Below are 18,288 nucleotides of genomic sequence, written 5' to 3'. Positions count from 1 at the left end.
ATCGGTCTAAAAGTCCGGAGTCGAATTCCACAGAGAACTAAGGCTTAGCTATATCTGTTTAATATCACTAAGAAGACAAGTTTGAACAATTTTCTAAATTATAAAGATTGAGATTTATATTTCTAACTAATTAACTAGCAATACAAAGCGGTAAAATTATCAACTAACGAGACAAAGGGTTGGAGACTAAATTAAGGAGGTCTAGAGTTATGATTTTCCCAATTGTCGGAATCCTTACAGCTATGTTCTCTACAATTTCACCGATGTATTCTCTACCGATCGTGAGCACTTTAGGTGCCGTAATTCTCTCTCGAGCAACTACAACAATTTAATAGACATATTCTCTCGAACTATGCTAGTTGCTTCATCTAACTGCTCACTAGGACCACGTCAAGGCTTTGTTATTTCTAAACCTACCTTTAAACCCAATGTATTGATTTCTCACATACATTAGGAGTGATGTTGTTCAACAACTACCTAAATATGTACTCTCTCTCAAGCAGTACACACTAAATAGACACAGTCAATTGATGGTCATTCAATCAACTGAAATAAGCACGTATTTGAACAAATAGACAAGTTCAAAGGTTAAATTGTATTAAAACATAACAAGAATTCATCTTCCAAGAGGTTCCATCAAAACCCTAGATAACAAATTAGCTATTCATAATAGTATATAAAACTACAATACTAAAAGTCATAACCAACAATGAAAAATAGAAAGAGGAAGGAAAAACTCGTAGAAGAATTATCCGCGTTGCTCCTATTGTGTCTCAGCCTCCTTAGGTCGAATCTGTGTCAAAAATTGATCTCCTCCCCTCAAAATATCTTTTTCCATATATATATATATATACCAAGTAGGGTCGGGCCCAAACTATTATACCTTCTCCTACGCGAAAAAGGATAATTTTTTCAGGTCTGGACGCCGCGGTCGTGGTCAACCGCGATACGAACGCGGTATTTGGCAAGTATACTGCCTCAGCCCGCCTCAGGTCCGTGGTCGCGGTTTCGACCGCGCTTTTCACCCTGTTTCCTTTGGTATTTGGAAAAACGTAAAACATGAAAGTTGTAGCCCTTTGAGTTAGCTTTCCAACCATATATTGTGGTGCCCAAATGGATTTCTGAGAAAAAAGTTATGTGCATTTTACTAGACAGTGCGCAATATGCCTACTCGATTCTTCGTTTTGTTGCTCTATCATCTGTTGATCCCCGAATATGATCCCGGCTTAATTCCTTGGGCTTTTACTCAGAAAGCTCCAAATCACTTGAATTCATTCCATAACATCTATATAGCTCGGAATCACTCCTACAAGGCATAAAACACACAATTAGTGCAAAACACTAACGATTAAAACGCAAACTCAACTAAAGTGCAGTAAATTTGAGTGTAATAAGCGACTAAAATACGTAATTATAGCCTATCATCAATCTACGTTTTAAAAAAAGTTTAACTGATACCCAATTTTTGAATAACTTCAGATATATACACTTTTCTTTTCTTCTTTACTGTTGTTTTCTTCTTCTTTGTGCTTAGAGTTTCTTCTTCTTCTTAGTTGCAAAATGAGTTTGTTAAATTTTTTGTTATTTTAACAATTTGATGATTGAGATTTTTTCTTTAAGATATTTGTAAGTTATGTTTCAAATTTTAGCTTATTTGGAGTAGATTTGAGCATTGACTCGTATATTGGATTGTTGAAATTCGAAAAACAAGTTTATGTTTCAGAACTTAAGATTCGAAATCTGAAGTTGCATTCAATAGATTGAACTACTCAAGATTCGAATTTATGAAGTTGTATTTGAAAGATAGAAGAACTTCAGATTTAATTTATGAAGTTGCATTGAATGGATTGAACTACTTAAGATTGAAATTTCTAAAATTGCATTTAAAAGATACAATAACTTCATATTTGATTTCTGAAGTTATATTGAAGAGATTGAACTACTTCAGATCTGAGCGGGTATACTTTGTAAAATTTTGTACAATATGGGTATAATTTCATTAGTGGCCCTAAAAGTGGGTATATATAAAAATGCCCCCAAGTTCTTGCCAATATCAGTCCTATACCATTTTGCACCATATATTTTTAATTTATCTTTCCTAACAGCCTTTTAAATCTAAGATTTTTACTAGTCTGAATCTTTTTTACCATAAGTAGTACTTCAATCCTAATTCCATATCACTAAAAATTATGGTGGAGTAAGTAGCCCACCTCCTAAACTAAAAATCTCGAGTTCAAGCCTTCATATTAAGTTTTTTTTTACTCTAAGGTGTGATTTTTCGACACGAATATAAATTAATCAAATCTCAAAGGGAGTAGTGAATAGGACTGCGAACGTCCGTCCCATGAAGCGCCAGGGAACCATGCATTCCTCTCCGGCTGGGCTCTCACGTGTCCGTTAATACCAAACGAGAAACTTAAAAAAAAATCCCAATTTTATCCCTATATTGCTTAAAATTAATTTCCTTCTTAAAATATCAACCCACAAAAAAACTTTAACAAAATGCCAAAAATTTCAAAATTCAAAAAAGAAATTCAAAATCCCCAACGGCTATCCAGCTTGGCACTACAACTGCCACGTGTACCACTCCCCAATCGTTTAAACAACACTTTCCTATTATTCCCTCCCAAATATATATACTATTCAAAAAAACAAAAATATATACATTTAAAAAAAAATACACTATCAGCTTCAATCACGCCCCCTTCTTCTTCCTGTATATTCGCCTCCAATGGAGTCATCACCCACAGAAGAAGATTTTATACCAGCATCGGCTTTTTTCACTCAACCGCCGAATTTAGTGTCGTTATCACCATTCACGCCGTCAGTTCCGCCGTCACCTCGGCGGCTTTCGAGCTGTTATTCTCAACCAAACCAACCAATAAAAGCGAAAAGACAACTCGCTTGGGTGTCTTTACAAGGACGGCTTGTCGGTGCTGAGGAATCCAGCTCAGCTAAAAAAATCGGCGGCGGGTTGAATGCTAAAGAAGCTGTCGTATGGGAACTGTTTAGTCCTATTCATAGGATTCTTATTGTTGCTGTTGTTGCTGTTGCTGCGGCGAATTCCAAGAGGAATAAGGAGATTTTACGGCTGAAGAAATCTGTTGAACTTAGGGTAAAGTTTTGTTATTTTTGGTAAAAATGGGTTTTTTGTTTGTGTACTTCTTTAATTGCGCAAAATATAAGTTTAATTTAGTTCAATTTATTGTTGATAGTGTTAATTTTTTAATGCTGCAGTTACATTACGACTTGGAGTACTTAATTAATAATTTGATTTGATTTGGTTTGTGGAATTTTTAGCATTTTGATTAGGTATTTAATAGGGGTTTTGGGTTTTATTTAAGCATTTCTTTTTCTTTTCGAATTTTATTTAAACATTTCTACTGTGAAAATTCCTATTTTCCCCCCATTTCCTTTTGAGTTAGGCTTTTATTTGACCAATTTTATTGTTTTTGTCTATTAAAATTTTTTTTTCTTCTTGTTTTGCTTCCTAAAAATTATTCTAGTTAGGCTTTTGTTTCTATCAATTTTATTGTTTTTGTTTTGCTTCCTAAAAATTAATTTAAAAATTGTAAGTTGTTTAGTGAAACAAAATGCTCCTTTTGTTGAAGATTACATCATGTTGTTTTAATTGGATATGGAGTTTAAGGTGTGAATTGACTTATATTATGTAATAGTTGAAATTTTTGTTTCATAGGACAAAATGTCTCATCCTATTTTATATTTAAATGAATTTGCATTTTTGAAAGTTGTGATGTTTTAAACGAGAAACGTATCTGTGATATATATGTTTTGTTTTTCCTTATGTCAATAACTGTATTTGCATGAGCTTTAGTCTCTTTCAGGTTCTCAATATCTTCTTCTATTATGATTTTTGTCCAGGATCAAGTGCTATTAGGCATGCAACAAAAGCTAGATACTTTATGTGAACAAGTTAACTATTTCAAGGATCAGCCAGAAATTGCACTTGATACAAATGGGTGTTTTCTTTGTGAGCAACACATGAATCAGTTCAACAATTCTTATGAGGTATACTATCCTGACATTCTCATTTAGGCCCTTGTATTATGTCACTGAAAGTCAATTCTCTCTTTTAGATAATTTAGTCTTTGGTACTCCTATGGAACTTGAATCCCCTGCTTACTAATTTATTATCTTACTCAGAGGAATATGATGAAGGGTGCGGAGGTGTTTAAGTATGAAACGCCTCCAGCAGCAAATCAGGCTGAACAAGAAGAACGCCGTATGTCTGATTTGTCCGATTGGGCTGGTAGCGTCACTTCCTCTGTAGACACTCAGGTAAACACAACATCTAAATTCAACTTCCAAAACTTTGACTAATGTTAGAGTTCTCCTTTTGTTTTCCAACAGTGACCCCAAGTCCACAATTTTTCTCTATGCATTCTCATGTTCAAGAAATTAGATGAGCAAGCTTTCCAAGGGGGAAAGAAAAGATGTTTGTAAAGGGATAAGTATGCACTTCATGAGTTTGGATATATTGACATTTCAGTAGTTTATGTGCACAAAAACTTAGAGACAGCTTCTTAGTGCAGATAGATTTTTAAGTGTTGGAAGCTTGCAGTTTAGTTAATGTAGCGGACAAAATTTGCAAGCTGTAGTTCCAAAATTAATTCGTTAGTTAGTTTGTTCCTTGTTCCCACTTCCCTCCTAGAAGTCAAAGTTAAAAGCTAATCACTGATGTAACCACCATTTAGATGCCATTTTAAATCTTTCTTTTAGATCTTTACTGATATGAGACATTGAATTTATAGCACTGTTTCTTGAGGAACATGATATGGGAACGTATTTGTTGCTCTTGTTTAATCGTTCAATATTGAGCGTGAAAACTCAAGAGTAAGTTCTTGGTATCTAATACCCTCCATCAAATATTATTTATGTTGTTTTTTGCTTTTATGTTTTGATGGTATTTGCTGCTACCACATTGAAAAGGCCTAAATTGCTATAATGCATTATTAATCGATTGACTTATGCACGAATTGTGGTGTTTCAACAAATAGGTTCTGAGAGATTTTACCTTAAAAAGTTAAGCATTGAACTTGTTTAGAGAAACACGAAATATTTCCCTGAGCATTGTGGTCTAATTTGCAACGTATGTTATTCCTTTCAGCTGAATACTTTAGCAGTTGAACAAGATTTTCATAATCTCCGAAAGGAATGTGAAGAGAAAGATGCCGCCATCAAGGAGTTATCCACTTTTCTTCAGTCATCAGAAGCTTTTGGTGCAAAGGTACAGTATTGTTCTTTTTATAATCTTAAAGAAGAAACCTGTGGTGTTCTTTTTACACAAAAAGTGGTAATACCCACCTTTATTATTAGTTATAATTTTGTTCTATTGGTTTGGTCTAACAGAGGATAGGAGAGCTGGAAGATATCATACGCAGAAAGAATACAATTATAACTAAGCTCAAGAAAGATATTTTGATCTTAGAGCAGAAGGTAATGATGCCTCTTAACAGATGCTAGCATTTCTGTGATGTTCCGTATATGTAATTTAAATTGTTGCAGCAAAATGTCGTCAAGCTATTATACAAAATAGTAGTAACTGTTTGTTCCCAAGATTTAAAGAACTATTTTTTGTAAATCCACAGTGATAGACTATGGAAGCAAATGCCTAACAGTATATTTGCTTGAGCAAAGTTGCGTGAAACAAAATGTCCAAACCTTATGTTTCCAACTAAATGTTATTTCTACTTAGTCTAGTAACATGACTCATTAGGTCAAAGCAAAGCTTGAACTATATATGGCGTCGACTTAGTATCAAATTTCATGCATTGTGATGGAAATTTGGCTTTTAACAGGTCGTGAATCTAACAAGACTTAGAAGACCATCTTTCTCTTCAACAAGCTCAAAGAAGGTGCAGCTTCCTCCATTGACAGATAACATTGTTTATGACATGGACAGTACTACTAGCCCTTCGTCTTCAGATTCAGATAGCTCCCCAAGGAGAATGGCTCAAGTTCTTACTGCTAAAAATCAAGACATCCTCGTTAAGCAGTGTGAGAGTGCTTTAAGGGAAAACCAGAAAGAGCAGCAGGTAGAAAGCCTACCTTTATTGGTGAAACCAACAGATAGACATCCAAAGTCACGACCAGTAAGCCCACTGAAGGAGAAATCATTGAATCAGACACAGGATTCAGTCTCCAAGCTGAAACCAAAGCAGGTATCATCTGTTAGCGCAGAATCTAGAAGGAGGCGACCCCCTGTTGCTAAGTCGAAGCATGCTGTTACAGAAAAACGATGGCTTTAGTAAGTATTTCTCTTTCTTACTCAAGAGACTACACTTACTAAATTTACTTTCAAATGTTTGGTTTACATTCCAGTGAATATAACATTACCAAAAGCTTTACTGAATGATAACAGAAGAAAATCTTGTATCGTTGTCTGTTTGTTCCATTACATTGAATATCTCTCTTCACCATAAGTTCATAAAAATCTTGAAGGAGTGAGCACAGAAACCTGTGTAGCTAGAAATATACGTTAGTATGTAACGAACATAGACGCACAGCAGCACAGTTTAAACACAGAACACCTAACATTAGCCTTTTATTGTGGTTAACTTTTGATTCCATTCTTCAGGCTATTGAAGAACGAGCATTTGACAGCTCCTCGTATGTGGACCTGAAAGCGCTTCAATGCAGCTTCATCAAACTCTATGGCTGCTTCTGCAACCCATTGTTTCCTTCGACGAAGATGTCAACTTGACAGCATTATATATGTAGGTAGTAATAGTAAGAGTACATGAATTTAGACAAAAAGTGATGTAACTAGTCTTATATTTAGTTAAACTGGTAATACTGTCTCAATGGTTGTTTCAGGACAATCTCACAAATCTGCTATGAGATGCATTTTCCTTCGTCCCAAGTCTTTATACAGCATTTGGTTTTCAACATAAAACTCTGCATTACTAATTTAATTTTTGCATAATTAATACACGTTTAATTTCTGCTATTAAACTCTGCATAATTAATTCAATATTTAGTTTCCGGTATTAAACTGAGTAAATTACCTGTTATTTACACGGAACATGATAAGGAATAAAAATACGTGAATGCAGAGTTTTAAACATACAGCATTTGGTTTTCAACATAAAACTCTGCATTACCAATTTAATTTTTGCATAACTAATACACGTTTAATTTCTGCTATTAAACTCTGCATAATTAATTCAATATTTAGTTTCCGGTATTAAACTGAGTAAATTACCTGTTATTTACACGGAACATGATAAGGAATAAAAATACGTGAATTAGTAGTATTCACGCGTGTCAAATACTATTATTCAGTGTATAATTTTTTTAATATTATCATTTTTGGCATACTATTATTTAATCGCGCACGTCAGTTAAAAAATCTTTACCATAGTCCAAAAATAAATTGTTTGTTGTAAGTTGGAAAATTGGCTACATCTTTTTGCTGACCTCGAAACTTTAATTAAATAAAAGAAAACCTTGTCATTTGATGGGAACACATATACCTATGAGAATTTTTAAATACATTATATTGTCTAGCACTGTACTAAGTGCCAATTAAATTACTTACCAAGAAGTTTACATATTAGGTATTTCCTGTTTTCATAAATTTTATTATCCAATAGTTTTTCTATATAGTGTAGCAGACTATACATATTGATAGGAATTGTTCCTCCTTGTGTTATGAATATTTAGATTGAAAATTAGCCTAGAGTATTTTTTTTCTTTCATACGATATTGTCAAGTCATTGTATCGGAGCAATAAGTCAAAAATGTTAAATCGACTAGGGGTGTACAAAGAAAACCGATAAACCGCACCAACACGATAATCCGAGTCAAACCGAGAAAAAAAACCCGATTGTGGTTTGGTTTGATTTGGTTTGGTGTTGGAAGAAAAAACCCGACCATGATTGGTTTGATTTGGTTTTAACTAAAAAAAAGTCAAACCGAAACTAAACCAACCCGACATTACATTTATACAATTTAAAAAATATTTTATAATATAAATATTTATTTTAATATAATTTATAAATATTTCTTAAACTAGTTCACGATTTTATCTTTAAAAGTATTATTTAAATTTTGGACTTAACATTCTTGAATGGTCCAATAAATTTTATAGCCCATAAAGATAGTAAGTCAATACTAATGCTAATAAAGGAATTTCAATTCAACACTAGCAATGACAATAGTGTTGGATATCTATTTTTAGTTTTGCATTGATTATAATGAAAATGTATAACCTAGTTTATCTTCTTTTTTATGCTTAGTTGTGTAACTAATAGTACTTATTAGTTGTACTTAGTTTAGCACGACCTATATAGTATTTATAAATTATGTTAATTTTTATTATGGTGTATTAATTAGTAATATTTTCTTTGTGCGATTTTATTATCTATGTTATTGAATATTTGAGTACAATGTTATGACTCAACACATATTATTATTTCATTTTCTTAGAAAATGGTATCAGAGCCTAGGTTACTTGGTCTCGCGAGTCATGAGCCGGTTTAGTAGAGTCTCGTGGATCGGTACGGAGACGTCTGTACTTATCCTCGAGAGGCTGCAGAACATTTAGGAAAACTTCACATTCTTGAATTCTTATCGTGCGTCCTTGATTCAGCTTGAAAAGAAACTCTTGAAATTCCTTCCACATGTTCGTACGCGCGCATGAGCGCTCAGTATCAAATGTGCCTTGATGGCTTGTGATTCCCCGATCGAGGGGCGAGATGTAATCTCTGTGAGTTTATGTTGGGCCAGTCTGGAGGACTTGAGGCCGGATCTTTTCCTATGGCTTGAGCACCGAGGTGCTGATTGTGTGAGCAAGTGTTTCGAACTTATACGTTCGGCATTGCCCCTATTAGTGCGAGTGACGGCTGGTTAGCTACGTGGTGAGTATGTTAGTGCTGCAAGGTGCATCTATGTGACTTGGAGGTGATGAGGACGGCCTACTGGATGATAGAAGAACTATTAGGTGTTTGAATTCCATTGTGATTCGAGGTATAGCCTGAGTTATGGGCGCGTGAAGAATCTTTTCATGTTTCCAGTTGAGAGTGAAGTAAAAATTTTATGTTGCGGTATGAGTTCAGACTCAGGAAGACTAAGCGACTGCCTACAGTTTAGGACGGTGGAAGGTATACAGAAATGGTAGTTGGAGGCAAAGCAGGTGGGTCATCTCCTGCGGAGTGTTCTAAAGTTGTGTGATCCTTATGTTATCTATTAGAAGATCTCATTTACAAGTGAAGAAAATGTGTTGACATCTAAATTGGATCGCCTAGAGAGTGGGCTTAACTGTTGTGTGAGTGAATGCAAGATTTGCAGAAGAGTTAAAAAAAAAATTCTAGATGATTTGTGTTTCCACAAGCTTATGAAGGATTGAGTTTAATCTCACTATGGTATTAAGGCAGCAATGGAGTATGTGCGTTATGAGTTGTTGGGAGTGTTTTGATATATGGCTTCAAGCCAAGTTGGGGAGTTTGCTATTGATTAGCTAATTGTACGGTTATGTGCTATGTTGGTTCCGGTTTGAGGCATGCTGGCGAATCAGTTCTGGTTGCGGAAATTGAGCCGAGGATGGCACGAGTGAAGCAAAATTTTGACAAAGGTTATATGGTGCCTCGTAGATATGTGAGAATCACAGGATGTCTTAAGTTGTTGTTGGTAAAGAATGCTCGGTGCATGGAGCAGGAAGATGTTTGTTTGTATTGGGATGAGGTCATATCCTGCGGTGTCAGAGTGCTAATGAGGCACGGGTGGTTATGTTCGTTTGATCAGGTGAATTGCAGTTTGAATAAGAAGTAAATGACTCTCGAGAATGATTTTAATGTGTTCAAGATTCTACATGTAACAATCAGGTGCCTTAAGGTTGTGTATGTGGTTAGAGACTGTGTTTTCATTGGAAAAGGTCAAGACTTGTGGTATTTTATGTTAATTATGGGATTCTATGTATCAGTATCTGGAAAGTAAAGGTAACAGATTTAGATTCGCAGGAAGTTCTTCAGAGTAAAGTATTTTGGAATGTGGTATTTCTGGGAATATTTGAGAGAGGATTCAGTGGCTTATGGGTCTTAGACAGTGTGGTCTTGTGCTTGGGTCTCGTGTAGTGAGCCTGGGTTGAGGAACTGTGGTGCTACAGCAAGGGGGAATATCAAGTTGATGATGAATCAGAAGGGAAATTAGATATATGGAATAGCTTGATAGTAGACCGAATCGGTATGGTAAGGATATGATTAATTCTTCGTATGTGTTCGAGGTAATGAGCCCTTACAAGAATTTTGTAGCAATTCTCTTGGGTTTTGATGGCTTGCTTAGCTTGGTCGAGTTAGAAGGATTCCGTCCTGGCAGTTTAATTTATGCAAACGGAATTGAGAGAGTTCTTGTTGATTTCTACCATGGTTGAAGAGGTGCATTTTCTACGAATATGAGAGACATGGAATGTGTAATGATTTTTCTTCTAGATGGGATCAATGGAAGTTCTTGACTAGTTGAGTGCGTAGATGTCTGTGGCTCGGAAGGGAGATAAAAGTTTTCCTGCTATCCTTGGATGGTATGGTATATGCGGTATGTTGTGGAGGATCGAGATTTGCCTGTACGAGGTTTCAATTCAGTTCTGAAAAGAAGTTCATAAAACTCTTAGGCAACGGCTAGCCTCAGATAATCAAGGAAATGGTGCTGCTAATTGGAAGCGATTTGACGAGAGTATATGTCTCAGAAAAAGGGTAATGTGATTAAACTGATGATACTTCGGTAGTATTGCAGCATTTTCTTGTTGGATCAACTGGTGGTATTCGGGTTTGCTTGGTGGCACAGGAAATTTTAAAGTATCTATCGTGGAGTGATGGGGTATTTAAGGTGTGGTATGCGTTCGGACGGCAAAAATTGGGATCAGGTATGATTCGTGTGCTATATGGAGTTGGAGACTGGGAGTTCTCATGTACAGGCTATGTCATGGTTGTGGATCGTGTGTATTCGGCACCATTTAGCGGCAATCGGGATTTGGAGGCTCGAGTGGATCTTTATTTGCTGGTATGCTAGATTTTGGATATGATGTTGAAATTCAGACTGGTTGTCTTAGTGTTAGGTGATGCTGAACTATTGCGCTGCGGGCTATGCCGGAAATGCCACGGGTTGAGTGGCGAGGTGCATTGGATTATGTTCTTGCAGAGTGGTTTATATTTCAAAGACCCAGCGGACGGCTGGGAAGGATTGCTTTTCTTAATTGGGCCTTCGTGATGGATGTCAGTGCAGAGGTTCCTACCATTGGTTCCATTCCGGTGTTAAGGGACTTTTCGGATGCGTTTCTTGTGGCCGAGCATGTCGCCGGGCGAGGTTGTGGATTTCGATATTGATTTGGTGCGGGGCACCGTATCGTACGGCTCCGGCAGGAGTTATAGTAGTGGAAGGAGCAGCTTCAGGCTTTCTTGGTAATGAGTTCGTTGCTAGGCCGATGTGGATACGTGTTTAGCTTGAGTTGGCTTGGTTGGCCCCGAATTGTATTGTTGAGGGATAGGTTGATTCGATGGTTATTGAGCTTGTTAGTGATCTGAGGAGAGCTATGAGTTGCTTTTCAGTGTTGTGAGACGTTATGATTTGTTGGTTATGGGCACATGTAGTGCGGTTCTATTGGGGATTCATAGTGAGAGTCGAGCGGGAAGAGTAATTGGGTGTTGCTCGGTAAATGGAGTATTGGTTATGACCTATCGGGTCGCGTGGCATATGTTGTTTGTTTCACCGTGGGTGTAATGAATTGCTTTGGTTCCAGACATCAAATTGTGCGTGGCTGTCGATTTTGAGCATAGTGACTTGAGGTGTTTCATGTGTAACAGTGTTTGGATAGGATCGCGCATTGTAGCGAGGCCACGTGGAGATATGACCTTTCGGGGTAGATTCAGGTGTTCTATTTCTATGATGTGAGACGGGCTCTCAGCCTTGTGTTGTGATGGTACTGATGAGCTTGAGGTTCACTTTCGTTTGAGTCATTTTTCATGATTTGAGTATGTTCAGACCGTTTCTTGTTGGTGCGCGTATTATGCAAGTTGTGGCTTAGGCCTGTATTGAGGTGTCATATCACCAGAGTGGTGTGTTGGATTCGAGGTGATCGTTGGGGTCACTAATGAATACGAACGGATTTGATTTCAGCTTGTTGGAAGGATAATATCGAGGTTCGGCTCGGAATCTGCTGTGGTATTAGTCAAAAGGGAAGTGGCTTCATGAATGGTTGATCTGAGAAATGGTTACGGTTTATTGCGTGTTTCATTTATCATTGGCAGTATATGAAAGTGTTGGAATAAGACCTTAGTTGATAAGAGGTTTTCTACCGGTATTCGGGTGTTGTGGGCAACTGCTGTGAATAGAAGTTATCATTTCGAGTGTTTGGGTTATGTAGTATATCATATGATTGCACCTGAGGTTGCAGGTATGGGTTATTACAGCTGGTTCGGGCTTATTCTGAGTATAGATGTGAGGTTCTGATCTTGTGTATGATTTCGGAAAGTGCAATGTGGTTCTATGGTTTATGGACTAGATGGATTGTGAAATTTCAGCTATGTTATGTTATCGGACCTATGCGAGATAGGGTGACGTGGGATCACCCCCGGGTATATGCTTGGTAAGGTCATTCAGCTATTGGTTGGCTTCTAGGACAACTCTGGGTACGCTCGAGGACGAGCGTTTGTTTAAGTTGGGGAGGATGTGACGACCCGACCCGTCGTCTCATGAGAACCGCTCCGTTTCCCCCATTTCCCTGCTTCGTTATGCTTCATTATCAGTGTCTTGTGTGAACGAGTTGAATTGGGTTGATTTTTGAAAGAAAATGAGACACTTAGTCTCTTTAAGGAAGGCTTGTTTTGGAAAAGTCAACCGGATGTTGACCTATGAGTTAGAGGGCTCGAATGTGGATTCCGACGATTTGGTTAGCTTCGGGGAATGATTTGTTACTTGGGAGTGTGATCGAAAGTAATTTTGGAGGTCCCGTGTAGAATTAGGCTTGAATTGGCGAAGTTAGCATTTTGGCGAATTCCGATTGATAGGTGAGATTTTGATCCGAGGGTCGGAATGGAATTCCGAGAGTTGCAATAGCTTCGTTAGGTGATTTGGGATGTGTGTGCAAAATTTCAGCTCATTCGGAGGTGTTTTGGTTGGGTTTTTGATCGAATGCGTGTTTCGGAAGTTTTAGAAGAACTTAGGCTTGAATCCGATGTAATTTGGTGGTTTTGGTGTTGTTTGAGGTGATCTGATGATTGGAGCAAGTTTGAATGATGTATTAGGATGCGTTGATGCTTTTGGTTGAGGTCCCGGGGGCCTCAGGGTGATTTCGGATGGTTAACGGGAAGTTTTGGACTTGTAAGGATCAAAAATCACTGCTGCTTCTGGTATTTTCGCTTCTGCGGAAGTGGGACCGCAGAAGCGGTACCGCAGAAGTGAGGAGCGAGCCGCAGAAGCGGCAGGGATCGCAGGTGCGCATAGGGCGACCGTATATGCAGAGTCGCAGATGCGACAAAGTGACCGCAGATGCGGATTTAGGAGATCTAAGGGGAAACCGCAAATGCGAAAATGGAATCGCAGATGCGGGAGCCGCAGAAGCGGTCTTGTCACCGCAGAAGCGGTCTTGTCACCGCAGAAGCGACTTTTGAACCGCAAAAGCGGAAGTCGCAGATGCGGCTAAGGGCCGCAGATGCGGAAATAACTGGTCAGTGATATTTAATTTCTCCTTCGCAAAATTTCAAAGGGTTTCATAATTTTCACTTCGGACTTGGAGAATTTAGGCGAGTTGGAAGAGAGAAATCAAGGGACTTCTTTGAGGTAAGGATTTCTGAGTCTAAAACACGATTTTATGGTGTAAATACATAGATTAGAGCTGAAAACTCAAGGAATTAATAGGCAAAAATGGTGATTAGGGCTTGAAACTTAAGAGAGTTAAAATGGGGATTTGAGGGGTCATTTGGACTCCGATTTTGGTGTTCTTTATATGTATAGACTCGTGGCGAGATAAGGAATCCGTTGATGTTAAATTTTCTGATTTACGAGAAGTGGGACCGGGGCTCGGGTTTTGCTAATTTCGACATTTCAGCTATTTTTTGATTGTTTTCGCTCGGGTGTTGTTTCATTGGCATATTGTGACGCATTCGTTGTGGTTTTGATCAGATTCGACGCACGAGGAGGTCGATTCGAAAGGCAAGGGCATAGCGAGCTAGGATTTTGGCCGGCTTGAGGTGAGTAATAGATGTAAAATCCCGTGTTTGCACATCGTAGTGCTATACTTGAGGTGACTTGCACGCCGGGTAGCGAGCGTGGGGTAGAGCACCGTTGGGGATTGTGACTTGGTCCGTCCTGGTAGATGAATATACTGCGTATTTGACTGAAATTTATTTATTATCATTATAAGTTGAGCTGATTGCTCTATTTGGGCTTCGTGCCAACTGATTGAATCCTTCAGGGATTACTATTACTGGTTTCTTACCATTTTTACATACTATTGAACTCAGTTTTAGAAATTAATACTATTTTGCAAATTCAGCCACCTTTTTCTCAAACTAGAAACTTAATTAATATTTTTAAATGAAGTTTGGGCTGAATATTTCTATATTATTGTGCCCGAGAGGCTTATGTGATTTTGGACTGAGTAGGGGATCGGGCTGCACGCCGCAGCGGTATGATATTGATATTGATATGAGGCTGAGGGCCTAATTGATGCCACGATATGGCTTATTATTGCGCTTGGGCCGTAAGGGGCCCCCACCCCCAGTGAGCGCCGTCGATGATAAATAAATGGAGCGGGCTGCACGCCGCAGCGGGTACTGGAGAGTACCGGTCTATGTGTTGCATTGCATATTTTGATTGTCATTTACTTATCTACCTGTTGTGATATTTCTATAATTGTGTTCACTGATTTATTGATTTTATGCTACTGGGTTCAAGTTGCTGTATTTATAGAATTACTTTGTGCCTATTCAGGATTTCTTATTCTCAGTCTTTATTTATGTTTATTACTCACTGGGTCACATTACTCCCTGCACCTTGCGTGCAGATCCAGGTACTACTGAGGCTGAGTGAGGACTTCTCTGCCTAACATCACATTTGGGAGTTTCAAGGTAGCTGCATTTGACGTTCGCAATCCTGATCTTCCTTCTATCTTATTTATTTTGTTTCCGCATTTCTAGAGGACGATATATAGTAGGTTGATACTCATGTATTAGAGGCTCATACTTGTGACACCGGATTCTACGGGTTGTGTAGTCATTTTATATTTTGGGTTTTCCTTATGTTTGAATCTATTTCACGATTTCAGCATTTGACTTAGTAATTCAGCTATGTTAATTTATTCATGCACTGTGATTAATTGATTAAGGTTGTCTAAATGGTCGGGCTTGCCTAGCAGTGTGTTGGGCGCCATCACGACCGGGGTTGGGGTCGTGACAATATTTGAGTACAATGTTATGACTCAACACATATTATTATTTCATTTTCTTAGAAAATACATTATATAGTTGTATCCTACTAGGACTAAAATAAATATTTGGAGCATGAGTTACATATTTTGTGCTAGTAAGACTTTACCGGGAAAAAATCCGAAAACCCGAAAAAAATCGAAAAATTCGAGAAAAATCGAGATTGAAAACCCCGACATTATTGGTTTGGTTTGGTTTATAAATTTAAAAACCCGACACCATTGATTTGGTTTGGTAATTGAAAAACCCGCACCAACCCGACCTATGTACACCCCTAATATCGACCATCAATAAATTTGACAGTAATGAAATAGAATCTTTTTAAAAGAGGACGAGATGTCCGCGCTCTATCCTAAAACATTTCTTTATAATTTTTAGGTATAAACTCAATTTTCATGGTTTCACCAACATATTATATCAACATAGACAATTAGTATTCATTACTGCATACTACTTATGGTAGAGAGCGCTTCCACATTAATAGGTCTTACTTGAATTCGAATTAATCGATACTCCAATGCAGATATCGGACATCAATAAAATTATGAAAATAAGAAAAAAAGATAAAGTCGAGGGTCGTTGAGATTTTTCTTAAGAGATTTTTACATTCCTTTGCCACATAGGAAACCTTATTACCCTCAATGTTTAAGGTTTGGCTTAATTACACTTAGTATACCAAATTACCAATTCTATACCATAATTAATTAAGGGTATAATTAATTGTACATTTTTTACTCCTTAATTAAAGAAATATGCACGTTTCTCTCTCCTAACTCCTCAGTCCCACCCACGTTTTACCCATACCCACGTTCTTTTTACCATTTTCCATCTTCTGAAACCAAATTCTCCCTCTAAATTCACAGAAAATTGAAGAAACCCTTCAACAAAGTTAGTTTCCCATTTTACTCCAGTTGAAGTTCATCAATGAAGAACAACAAAGTTCATCAAAATTGAAGTCAAATCTTCAAAGTTCATACACACATTTACCTTCAGCTTCAAATTTTCTCAATGAAGAAGAACAAACCTTCAAAGAGACAAGAGAGCAGCAATTCCACCATTGACTGCCATTAAAAAGCTTTGAAGCTTTGAATTCAAATTTGGATTTTCAAAAATCATTATTCGTTTTGATTGGGTGTTGTTGAAAACAGTCTACAATTTATCTACAATTTTTCTACAATTTCTGCAATATGTCTTCTTCTTCTTCTTCTTCTTCTTCTTCTTCGAGTTTCAATCTGAATTTCAGTCAAAACCAAGTCTAATCTTCACCAAAAGCCATGCAATTGGAAGCCCTAATCATTAACCTATCACCCAATCCCTCTCACACTTCCAATAGCCCCATCCCCACGCTTGTTTCAGGCTCCTTAAGTATACTACCCTCAATGCAAAATGCCAAGAATTCCATCAACCCTAAGAAGAAGACACAAGCTCATACAACTTCTAAGACAACACAGAGCTCTAGTTATGGAGAATCTACCACCATTCCCCCCACAACCAGAAAACCCACAGATAATATATGTCTAACCTCTACAAGCTCAGGACTACCAACCTGTCTCGTTGNCTGTAGAAAAAATGTGGACAGGACGGGTAAATTAGAAACTATGAACATTTTTGGTAATAAGGTTTTATATATGGTATATGAAAGAAAAAATCTCATTTCTTAATCTCCATATATTCATAAGCTTCACCTCGAAACTCAAACGTGCAGAACTAATCACTATTCAAGAATAGTTAAAAGAAAATCACTATTCAAAATTCTAAGTTTTTTTTTTTTTTAATAAGACAATTGAATTATTCAGTTAGTATATTCTTCCCTCATCGTAGGCATAAAGGTTTTGGGAACATATCCCTCTGTCTTTAAATTTATTAGTATATTATATTCTTCCCTCATAATTGGCATTTTTGTAAACCAACTTGCACCTAATAGAATTATTTTTCTTGAAAGTTGAAATTTCCACAAAAATGATAAAATACGACTGTTCCAAGTTTCTCGAAAACTTTTTTAGAAATAGTAAGTTTACTATTCTGCAAGATCTGAAAAATGATTTTTTTTTTTTTAAACTTTTCAAAAGTGAAAGTTCTACAATTTTAAATTTTTATTAAAATAAAATTTCAAGAGAAATGATTTAAATGACTAAGATAATAGTATAAATTAGAATTTTTTTAAGCCTAATGTTCCCTTTTATTAGCATTTGGAACCTTAATATCTGCTATTGACTTCATAGAAATTATGAAGTCTTTGCTTGCATTAGAACGACAAAGATGAAGTCAAGGACTTATTATTTAATATATTCTATTGTTTTGAAGTACTAAAACCAGTGAAAATAATGAGTTCTCACTTCAAATAATTCAACATGTAAAAACAAAATAAAGAACTAAAAAAGACTTTTACAACTTCCATGAAATTAGATATCTTTGCGTATTTAAATTTCCCTACTCTCCTCCATATTTGACTTCCATTCTTCATCTTCCTATTATTTCTCTTCTCTCTTTTTCTCCATTAATATTCTCTTCCCTAAGCTTCTCCAAATTAACCAACCTCAACTACCATGCACCCCCCCCCCCCCCCCCCCNTCTCTCTCTCTCTCTCTCTCTCTCTCTCTCTCTCTCTCTCTCTCTCTCTCTCTCTCTCTCTCTCTCTCTCTCTCTCTCTCTCTCTCTCTCTCTCTCTCTCTCTCTCTCTCTCTCACATTTTCTAAAATGATTCTTTTTAAAAAGAAAATCAAAAACCTATTTTTGATCTATTAAGTTTTCACAAGAAAAACACCCATTTTAGTTCTTTTTTTCTCTCCAAGAAATGAAGTGATTTAGGTTTTCAATCAAAAACCCAACTTAGATCTTCTTCCTTCTCCTT

The 18,288-nt window shown here is 37.0% G+C and overlaps 1 protein-coding gene across 1 annotated transcript; it reads left to right on the top strand.

Moving 5' to 3' along the window:
- Positions 1-2,667: 2,667 nt before the first annotated feature.
- LOC109238385 lies at positions 2,668-6,889 on the top strand. Its single transcript, XM_019404826.1, has 7 exons — positions 2,668-3,115; positions 3,883-4,029; positions 4,165-4,299; positions 5,129-5,248; positions 5,371-5,457; positions 5,820-6,268; positions 6,599-6,889. Coding segments are annotated over exons 1-7 (1,323 nt in total). The 5' UTR covers positions 2,668-2,731; the 3' UTR covers positions 6,600-6,889.
- The last annotated feature ends 11,399 nt before the right edge of the window (positions 6,890-18,288 follow it).

The sequence above is a fragment of the Nicotiana attenuata genome, unplaced genomic scaffold (genome assembly GCF_001879085.1).
Source record: "Nicotiana attenuata strain UT unplaced genomic scaffold, NIATTr2, whole genome shotgun sequence".
Taxonomy (NCBI): domain Eukaryota; kingdom Viridiplantae; phylum Streptophyta; class Magnoliopsida; order Solanales; family Solanaceae; genus Nicotiana; species Nicotiana attenuata.
This window is presented reverse-complemented; position numbering and strand designations above follow the sequence as displayed.

What these genes read in the sequence shown, in the direction of transcription:
- LOC109238385 (XM_019404826.1), top strand. Translation starts at nt 2,732, where the DNA reads ATGGAGTCATCACCCACAGAAGAAGATTTTATACCAGCATCGGCTTTT. An exon ending in AGAAATCTGTTGAACTTAGG is followed by an intron (nt 3,116 to 3,882) that starts GTAAAGTTTTGT and finishes ATTTTTGTCCAG; the next exon opens with GATCAAGTGCTATTAGGCAT. An exon ending in TTTTGATCTTAGAGCAGAAG is followed by an intron (nt 5,458 to 5,819) that starts GTAATGATGCCT and finishes GGCTTTTAACAG; the next exon opens with GTCGTGAATCTAACAAGACT.